General features: G+C 33.0%; 1 protein-coding gene across 1 annotated transcript in view; it reads left to right on the top strand.

Moving 5' to 3' along the window:
• LOC117118424 (SEC14-like protein 2) overlaps positions 1-7,565 on the top strand; it is a 21,385-nt gene extending 13,820 nt beyond the window's left edge. The window contains exons 8-12 of the mRNA XM_033263015.1: positions 2,005-2,149; positions 3,756-3,862; positions 4,871-5,013; positions 5,602-5,753; positions 6,526-7,565. Of these exons, the coding sequence (XP_033118906.1) occupies positions 2,005-2,149; positions 3,756-3,862; positions 4,871-5,013; positions 5,602-5,753; positions 6,526-6,674 (696 nt within the window). The 3' untranslated portion in view covers positions 6,675-7,565. The remainder of the gene's footprint in view (positions 1-2,004; positions 2,150-3,755; positions 3,863-4,870; positions 5,014-5,601; positions 5,754-6,525) is intronic.
• The last annotated feature ends 3,781 nt before the right edge of the window (positions 7,566-11,346 follow it).

Here is an 11,346-nt window from a genome sequence, read left to right as displayed (position 1 = left end):
GGCCTATCTTGCGACGGTAGAGGATGCGACAGTGTTAAGCGATCGTTTTGCTCTTCAATATAGATTTTAAAATGGTCAATATTGTATTTTTGTGTATTTTCTACTTTTTAGGCATAAACAATTTTTGCTAAAAAAAAAAATATTAAAAAAAAGCTCTTCCTACCAACCTACTCAATTATTGGATTTTTCCAAAACGTGGCCAACACAAGACTAATTTTTTTTTATTGGCCTTATTGTTGTGTGGTGGTTCAGCCGGGCACAGTCACTGCGTACAACGGTTGTCAGCTGACACGCTTCTACTCCACTACGCGCATACAAAAAAAAATTTTGATGACAATCAGTTTAGAATGCCACCGACAATCAGAGTGGAGTTGGATTCGTTGGCAAAGGTCATGCAACGCAGTGTGTGTCTGCCGTTAAGGATGCAAGTCCATCATATTTTCACACATAATGTAGCAGGTGACATTAGCAGTGGTTGATTGCTTTTGCTATTATATAAGGCTTGCCATCCCATTAGTGACCAACAAATTTAAATTTACTTTTTAATATACTTATTCACCACCTTTATAAGCTATAAAATGATTGGTCATTCATTGGAATCGACTACCATTGTGTGTAAAGGTATTATGGCTTCTTTGTACTGTACTAAATTATACAATACTGCCATATTTGTATGCTAATTTACTAAGTATAACATTTTGCAACAGTATGCCATATTTGGGATTGCAAGTCTCATATTACCACTGCTGCTACTATAAATATTTTATATAATAAATTATTATTAAGTAGTGTGTAGGTTTTGTATATTATTTACCTATTATAAAAGACCCATCTTCTAATGCTGTCTTATTGCTTCCTGAAAATAAAATCAATATTTGTGTATAATCTATTATTATTTTTTATATACAGATTGGTAAGCATGTTGAAGGTATGACTTACATCATGGACCTTGGAAAGCTAGGCCTGCATCATCTATGGAAACCTGGCATTGATTTGTTTAACCAGGTAGCATAAGTGTTATTATAATTATATTACAAACGCTGGTGATTAATTCAACTCTCAGATTCAGCTTACCTTGATTCCCTAACAATTAGCCTTTCCAAATGTGTGCCCATAATGTTCGATCAAGGAGGAAATAACTAATTTATTTCCTCCATGTTTCGATATAAATTATGATAGTGCTTATATAGTAATATGATTAATATAATAACATCAAACTTCTTTTCGTTACACAGCTGGCATATTGCGTAGAACTGATTCTTTATAGGCAGCTGGGGAATGCATTCCTAGTCTCAGGGGGTAGTTACTTATTCAAAATTAATGTAAACACAAATTGTTATTAGCATTGGACAGTTAACTAATGTGGTAATCAATGTTAATTCCAGGCCTTTCAAAGACTCAGGAACAGCTTGAATGTATAGTATTATTAAAATCCTTAAAATATCATTTTCATCAATGCTTGTGATAAACCATGAGGTGGGTTGGTAAATATATTTTTTGATAATTTAATATTAATGATAATGATACAAGATACCAAAAAAAAATTGTTTCTTCAAGAATACAATGAAATTTGCCATAAATATTTTAAAATAATAATTAGTAAAATACAGCAAAAACAATGATAAAAAATTGTTTAAAGGGTGCACATTTAAGAGATACATAAAATAAAACGGAGAAGGAATTACATTAATAAGAAATTTATAAGGAATAATATCAAATTCATTAAACCATGGAGGTTTATAAATATTTCTATACCTCCATGATTAAATATAGAAAAATAAAATATAAACTTATGTTCTGACTATATACAATATAACACATCACATTCTGTAAAATAAAAACATTAGTTTTATTTCAATTTATTGGGTTACACATAAAAAAAAAACTACAAAATTAAGACTGTAATAAATTATTGTTATTTTACTATTAATAATATAAACATTTATAGTACAGTTTAGCCATAATTCAAATTATACTAATTTTGTTTATTGGTATCTTTGTTAGTTTATTTCCATGTTTGAGCAGCATTATCCAGAAACTCTGAAATCTGTCTTCATTGTCAGAGCGCCCAAGTTCTTCCCATTGGCATATTCCCTGGTTAAACCATTCCTGCATGAATACACTCGAAAGAAAATCCACGTTCTTGGAAGTAGGTACAATAACTGTTTTTCGTCTTTATAGTTTTTTTTCCCCCTCTCCTTTTTTAAATTTTCATCAATTTCCATCATACAATAAAAATACATAATAGTAATTTAACAAAGCTTGGCAAATGAATGAATGACAAACAACAACATTAGATAAATACAAAAGTCAAGATCTAAGAATGTACTGTATATGATAAGAAGTTATTCCTTTTTTAAATGATCAACAGATGATAACTTATATTGTACATTGTATTTTTCTTTCTTTTTTAAAACATTTATAATCTTTAATTTTAACTTAAATATGATAATATATACATTGAACAAAATTCTTTCTTATATGTAACTTTATAGTTCTATGTGTCTCATCAAATAGTCTAGACTAGGTTCCAGTCACTAAATTTTGTCTTTATCAGTGAAAACTATTAAAAGTACATCTATTTTGGCGCCAATGGCGTTCCATATTACTAATTTGCATGGCTACCATACTATACTTTTTTTGTTGTTTAATACTTTTTACCACACAAATTCAACAACATAACAAAAATAGATGCTGGTGGTGCCCTTCGAAAATATATGACACTACAAATAGTCATCTTAAAAGCCCCAAAAATGGTCTGTATACTGTGACATATTCAGGGAGTGTGTGGGGGCTCATTCGCTTCCCCCACTCCCCTCCCCCATTGAAAATGTTTGACACAAAAAAGTCACATTCAAGTACTAAAAAAAAAAAAAACACCTCATAATCATCGAGCCCTGACCACTCCACCTCCGGGATACATCAACTTCCCCCGCCCCCAATTACAAAATCACCAGCCATAATACTGATTGGGAAAAAGTTGTAGAAGTAGGTTGATTGGATAATCCATATCTATCCACAAATTTAACAACTTTTTTTCTCTTCAAAATTCGCTTTTCGTTACGGAAATAGTTTGTGCTGCTATGCTCTCTGTGCTTTCGTTATGGTAAATTATAAGTCCGTCACTTGCATCCTAGAACTCAAGTTTAAGGAATACTAAATGGACTATGGTAAAATTTAGGTATTTTTCCCTTAAAAAAAAGACGATGTAGTATATGATGATTCTGAAAATTAATTGGATTTAAAACTCCATTTAGTTTTGTTGGGTTAAAATATTATTATAGTTATTTCCAGACAAAAGTTAATCATTTTAACCATGAGTAATTTTAATTGTGATGATTTTTGCCACACTTTAACAGTTTATAATGAAAGTTTATTGAAGCTCCTAGCATTGCTTAGATATTTCAGCTTCTAAACTTTTTTACTTCAAAAAATACATTATTTTTTATTTCAAATTTTAGGCTCTTGGAATAAATTAACGACTCATGCTATACATTGTGAATCTTCTGGGCAAACATTGGATATAACTAACAGAGAATGTATACATGCCAAAGGGTGCTTACAGTATGGTCATAGTGATCAGTTCCTTTAATTAACTATTGATTCAGGGAAATTGATGCCTCATTTAAAGACATAATACAAGGAACTGATCAAGCTAGAATCATGACTGATAGGGGATGGGTAATTATTACTCTCTGCAAATAAAGTGTTATCATGTTCTAATTTCTTTGAGTAAGTATTACTTTAAATTTTAGGTAATTGGAAGGAGGCGTTACTAAAACATATTGATGCAGATGTGTTGCCAGTATTCTGGGGTGGAAATGCTACAGACCCTGATGGCAATGTGAACTGTAGAAGCAAGGTAAACTCTTTGGTTTTTTTTTTGGTAGTTTCATTCATATCCAACAATCTGTAAAAATGTTGTAATATAAATATTGTATATATTCTTATAAGTCTCATTAAGGTTAAAGGAAATTATAATATATAATAATCATTATTTATTTACAAGACTCTTTAACCCAGTGGGTGTTTTTACAAAAGGTTGTGAGGTACATAAATAAAATTATATATAAAACTTATTAATCTAAACTAAAAAAAAAAAAAAAGTGATAAATTGACAAAGCCTAATTTTATATTCATAAAATTCATGTAATCGATTAATTTCTGTAAATGCTGTATTTGTATATGCAGTATCCAGATGAAGCCTGGGCTATTTTTTAATTTGCATGATTAATTAAAAAGCATATTTTACTAAATTTATAAATCTTGCAACACAGGTTCCTAGCTTTGGAAAGTGTTATGTTTACCATAAAGCTACTATTATCTCCATACCTTTGAATGATGCAGTATGTGATTGATTAATAGATCTTTTTTAGATCTACTGTCTCTACTATACTGCCCTCATGAGGCTGATTGATTAACAGTTGAATTTTTAATAGATCCTCTTTAGATCTACTGCCTCTGTTATACTGCCCTCATGAGGAGCTCTAGAAACACTTGGCTGATCGATTAATAGTTGATGATTAACTGATCTTTTTAGATCTACTACCTCTATTATACTGCCCTCATCGGAGCTTTCGAGATTATGAGAACTTGTTGTATGTCATGTGCCCACGGTTTTGCCACTGCCATCTTTTTATGTTTTATCAGAAAAAGATACAAAACCGCATACTGAACAAGAATCATACCATTATTGGATACATATTTATCTGTATAACTACGTTGCATCTAGGCCTATATGAAATGAGCTCCCCCTCATTTTAAAAATTCTGGATCTGCCCCTGCACATCTTAATTGGTAATTCATAATCACTGTTGCATGAAAAGTGTTGGAAATATATTTTGTATAATTTTTATTTTTTGTTTTCCAGATTCAGATGGGTGGTGAGGTTCCAAAATCATTTTACCTAAAAGATCGTGAACTAAGCAGCAAGAATTTGATCACCAAACAAATATCACGAGGCTCAGCGATTGAGATGAAGTACATTGTCACAAAGCCGGGAAGCGTGATAAGGTATAAGTATACTAGTATAGGAGTGTGTGAGATTAAAGGCATTACATTGTTAACGGCCTTTCCGTCTGAAGTACTATGGGCTTATTCGACTGGTTCATTTCGTCGACTATGATTTTTCGTTGAGTATAATTTTCATTCGACTGGTTCATAAAATAGACTTCGTTGACAACAAAAATTAACGTAAACCAGAGTGTGTTAATCAGCGTTAAGTTATCCACGTGACCAAAACAAACATGGCCGAATGGTCAGTTTAGCAACAACATTTGCATTAATATAACTTAGATTAAATTTCAGAAAATAAAAATTATAATATTTACCCACATGAAGTCAAAGAATAATTGTAGGATAACAGAATTCAAAAACTGGATGAAAATATTTTTTTACAAAAAACCCGTACTGCCACAAGCTGAAGAACAATTGGCGAGGCATCAATTCCAGAGCTGTTATTTTTTTTATCATAACTAAATTTTGCTGAAATTACTAAACATAAAAGAAATGTACAGAACAGGGAAATATGCACAAAAATGTCAGGTTTTTTTTAGAAATTAATATATTTTTGTAGTTATCTTGCCGTGTTCTTGCTTTCAGATATGAATTCAAAACACATGATCACGACATCGCATTCGGTATCAAGCGACTAGGTGCAGAAAACGAAAAGACTGTCATCAAGAAAACGGAACGCTACAATAGTCACATGGTACCAGAAGATGGAGAGGTCATTTTGGATGACCCTGGACAATGTGAGTCAGTTTATCATTTATTACTGGTGTTTATTCTCATGATTATGATCATAACAACGGTCATTTTTTGATGATAAACCTTCATCCCAAAATATAAATTGTTTCTAATAATAATGAGAATAGTAAAATAATGATACTTATAATATCTATAGGGTAGTGTTAAGTTCAATGTTCCAAATGAAGTACTACTTTGGTCATTTCTATTAAACTGAAGTGCAAAATCAAATTTATATGACCAAATGTGGGGGAGGGCATTGTATATTAAACCAGGAAAAGCAATTTTATTGTGGAAAAGTTTGTAAAATAATTAAACTAAAGCTAAAAACTATTCTGAATAATTTAAAATTTATATACATACAAAGAATGTAACCAGGTGGCGCCAGCGGGGGTGTGGGGCTGGGTGGGCATTTGCCGACCTGTCGGACAGGCCTGGATCCCCCTGTTGTCCGATGAACGACTAGGTCGTTGGGCCGAAAAAAATTTTTAAAAATCATAATTTGTCTATCCTAATTTAATAAACGCTATTTTGATTGCCAATCCCAAATATTGTGGTCTAAAAGCACATTTAAGACCAAACTAAGCCATAAAAACCAAGACTGTAAAATGTCAAAGCTTAATCTCACAAATGCAAAAACTATTAAAATGTATTGCTACCCATAAAGTAATTAAATTGCTCTCTGCCCAAAACTATTATTAAATCATGTTTTTAAAGCCTTTCAAAATTTACAAAAACCAAACACTTTATTTTTATATGCTATTTTGTTAATTTCAGATGTGGTCAAGTTTGATAACAGTTACAGTTGGACCAAAACCAAGACTGTTAGTTTTTGCATTGAGTTGCTTGAACCTCAAGACATTGACGAAGCTCCAGAATTTGAGGTGGACCCTGAAAAATTTGAAAATCTAAATTTGTTTGATTAAATCACTTTTTTTATTTGAAAAATAAAATGTAGTATCTGAAATCAGGGAAAATGTAATTAATAATTGATTTTGACTCCAGGATGTTTATGCCTTAAGATTTGGACCAATAAATCATTTTTTCTAATAAGAATTTTAAATAGCTATGATCTTTAATTTTAACAAGTTTGGATTAAAATGTGAAGTAATCATTGTATACATATTTTATGAATGTGTGATCATGTTTTAAATCTCTAACTTACCAAAGTATTGTGATACAAAATTCTGTAAATATGATATCATTATTAATCTACCATTAGATAATAAAAAAAAAAATTTTTTATGGAATTTTTTAAATGAAAGTAGCAATTACACTGCAACTCAGCCAATTACTGGATACGCAGCTCAGGATTTTAAGACTTGAAAAAAAAAGGATGAATGTGTAATAATAATAATAATAGGTTGATGGTGATTTGTAGAGCACCATTGTCTGTCTAAAACAGGCACTTTTATTGAGAGCATGATGCCACATTATATCTTAGGAGTATTATCAATCATTCAATTCCATAACCCCTGGTGGGGTGTGGTTGTTGAGGCACTAATGATGATGTCTTGACAATCTCCCGCCACTGGTCACGTTCATGTGCTACACTCGGGGATCTAGCAAATGACAACCCTATTCACTCTCTGATTTGTCCTCCCATCATTTCCTCTGTCTTCCGCTTCTCCTTCCTTGAACTGTGCCTTGTAAGATGGTTATTGCAAGGCCGTGTGATCTGGTTATTTGTCTGTACCACAGTTTCCTTTTATAAGTATCATAAGCAGGTATTAAATATGATAAATATTGAAAAGATTTATATTAAAGAAAAATTTATGTTGATTGTGAACTTCATTTTCGATTAAGAATATTTTTTTTTTATAATACGGTAGTTATTTTTTGTATATATTTTATATTCTGTAACCAAAAATTGAAACGAATACAAATGGTTCTATAGAAATCAACCGCCTATTTTAAAAATTGTTTATTGTTTTCGAAGTTACATGTTTATATTGGGAAGTTTGCAACATTTTGTAAATGATCAAATAGGAATATGTCAACAATTTGTTGTCGTTATTTGTTCTTTCAAAACTATGTTTACAGTAGACAATGGCTTTTTAATTGAGTGTGCACTACAGACCATAGATAAAATAGATTTTCTCTATGCATAGACAATGTTAGCGAGGCCAGAGTTCATCAGACTTATTGGCTGACGACCAGAACAAGTCAAGGCAATTTGCTGCAAACCCACTTCCTAGGATGTTAAACACAAAATGGGTGATTTACCTGGTAAACAAAATTGAAGTAAAATGTTTAAATAACACTTCGAATGCACTATCCTAACTGCATCAAATTTTAGCATAATATAAAAATCTTTTTTTTTTTTGTTATCCTTAAGAGTATAGTGTCCCTCAACTTTACAGTATTTTGCAACCCAATTTTGGGTCACAACCCATAGTTTGAGGAACCGCTGAGATAGGCCACAGGCCCTGATTTTACCATGACTTTTGAAACCTGATTCCTTATATCAAATAAATAATTTAGCCTACTTGGTGCACTTTGTTGATTTTTCATGTTTTGATATGGTTATAGCTCTGAATCTGAAGATTATGTTTGTTTTTCTATGTGCAAATATATAATTCTCGTAAAACTCACATACACTGGCATATGAATAGAGATCGCCTATAAAGTATTTGTATTTGTTTTTATAAGCTTGCTAAAGTTGCCAATTAATAGCTAGAACTTTAAAGTTGACTGAATTATTGTTAAAAAATAAAATCTGTTTATAATTATCTTTATAAATTATTTATGAAAATATTTTTTGAATTTAATCAGAAATGCAAGAGGGGTGCTAAATGCAATGATTTTTACAGATTAGATATTTGTTATATCTTGATTGTTTATAATAGGATTTATGTATCATAATGAAATCATGGATTGTGCAATTAATGAATATCACAAAGAAAAAAATTATATATTTTTAATATGTATTGCATCATAATTATTTGTGTGTGTTACAGGCCTACTAGTATATCTGTCTCTTATACACATCTAGAGGTGTATAAGAGACAGATATATATATATATTGGTAAATGCAAAAATATAGATTGTCCTTCATTATTATATTGTAATTATATTATTTTATTATCTATCAATGTTAAAATTATGATTGGGAAGGGAATAAAAACATTTTCCTTTATAAATGTTCTGTTTTAGATCATTCTAAATCCTCCCATATGTGCAGTTGGCGGTTGTTGTCAATGATGCTCACTGTACATGAGCTACTTGAAAACTGTCCACATAGAAAGTTTATGAACAAAAGGTTATCTTGGCATTGTGAGAAAGAGTTTGTTTTTAAATTTTTGCTAGCTATTAAATTGCAGTGCCGTTCCGATTTAGTCTGATTTCGTCTCGTTCTATTTTACATTATTTCAAATCCACCAATATACCTGGAGGTTTGACTTCTGAAGTTGATTTTCAGCAATGATGCTTCACTGTACTTTACTGGTAAACTGTCCACATAAGAACATTATGAAACTAGAGGGAAAGTAAAAGAATAGGTTATCTTATCATATTGGCAGGCCCGTACGGTGGTTGCTGTGGGTGGGGGCGGGGGAGGGGGTGCGCGACAGCGGAACCTACCCAAAGGTTCACATTTTCAGACTCTTAACTGTATTTTTTAAGAATTTTAATGTTTTTTCCCACTGCTTACAAAACTCATCTTCTTTCTAGATTTCACTAAAATTATCTATATTCTCGTTGAAGTCTGAGAGTGCCATTTCCGGCTATCGAGAGGTGTCATAATCATAATTTTCTTACCTCATACCCAGCCATGGTGGGGCTGAGGTGTTATCGACTCCCATCTGTGAAAGTCCTTCCCTGGCATAGTGACCAGACCTAGCATAATTATGCTTTTTGGCATAATTTAGACCCATTTAGCATCTAGCATATGTGCTGGCATAATTTTAGAAAAAAAAATTAGCATAATTTTGACCTCAGAAGAAAAAAAAAACTTTAATCTGAATTAAACCAGCCGTCAATAACCGTGGATACCACATAATAAAAATGAATTCGTTTATTGATTGAGTATCCAATAAATCATATGCTATGTGCACACTGCAGCTGCCTCTCTGTGGTTTTATATTTTGTTTTTTACCACATTGAAAATGGTTTTGACCAAGTACTCAATCCTGTCCTCGCTGGAAGCGAAATTTGCGTTCGTTTGTTCGGTCCGTCCGGGAGGCATGCGCCCGTGAGGCATGCGTCCGGGAGTAGTGTACTACCGATTACTGAGTTTTAAATTAAGACATTGATAGTCGGGCAGATACTCTACTGCTGAGACTGATCAGGGAATTGGTTATAACAACTGCAGTGGTTTCGCTTTTGCTGCTCAACTATTTATAGTCTCTGCAATATTTTGTTTTTTTGTAATGTGTTATACAGGGCCGGCGGAACCGGAGTGGCCAGGGGGCCCGCCCCACCCCACTTTGTGGCAGAAAATATATGTCGTCTATGCAGATTTTTGTATGATTGGAAAGAAATTCAATAAAAGAAAGAGAGAAGAAGGAGGAGAGGGAGGGGAAAGAGAGGTTTATGCATTCAGTATTTCTCGAAATTCACATGCGGATTTGTTTGTTTGTTTTTTGGGGTGGGGGAGGGGTCCCTTCCTCTTTGTTGTTCGTCGATTCATTTTAACACACAGGCCTACTAGTATATTTACTGTAATAAGAATGAGAAAGTTACTTGACCGTTTTCAAGAAGGGGAAAACCTTAAAATTTCAAGAATTAAAGTCATTAAAAGACAGCTCAGTAGTCGGGAAAGCTAATTTCCTAGCCATCTAGGGATCGAAATTTTCCCGGGGGAGGACCTCCGGACCCGCCTTTTGTTCAAGGCAATTCAACAGAAGGACGCACATCTCGGGACATCAAAGGTTATAACTCTGGCATCGACATTCTAGGCGCACGTGCGTCCCTGCACGCTGAACATCACAAAAACCATAGCAACCACACAATATACCTAATGTCTATGTTCTCACACGGCTGCTAACGGTTAGCAAGATCCGGATCCTGCTAACCGTTAGCTGCCGTGCGTCCATACGTGAAAATTCCGATCCGGATACCAAAAATATGATGATCGAATCACTGGCCAATAAGAAACTGGAAATTGTAAACGCGTACGTGTGATTGGTTGATGATAAAAACGCGCTCAACTTGCTAACCGATAGCGCTTGCTAACTGTTAGCAATATCCGGATACTGCTAACGGTTAGCGCTAACCGATCGGGCGTTCTCACGCAGAACGGTTAGCGCTAACGTTTAGCTCCCGATCCGGATACTAGGGCTCTCGTGAGAACCAGGCTATAACCGTCAGCGTACGTGACGAATTACCCACGCTAGTTGCCATGATAATGATTACAAAGGCCTAATGATATTTTGCACTAACATTATAGACTGAAATTATATTCTTCATTTCAACATTAATTTTACAGAAATTGTGGTGAATTGTCGTTCATGAGACTCACTTCGCAGAAAAAAATTAATAAATGTTCTGTATATACTCAAATGTTCGTTTTCGGCACCTTACGCCAACATTGTCAAAATGACAGATTAATGTTACATAAGAACATGAAATTTTATAAAATTCGTAAATTTTAAATTG

The sequence above is a fragment of the Anneissia japonica genome, unplaced genomic scaffold (genome assembly GCF_011630105.1).
Source record: "Anneissia japonica isolate Jap-2015-1 unplaced genomic scaffold, ASM1163010v1 scaffold695_len1296351_cov181, whole genome shotgun sequence".
Taxonomy (NCBI): Eukaryota; Metazoa; Echinodermata; class Crinoidea; order Comatulida; family Comatulidae; genus Anneissia; species Anneissia japonica.
Note: the sequence above shows the minus strand (reverse complement) of the source record. Positions and strands in the feature narration are given on the sequence as shown.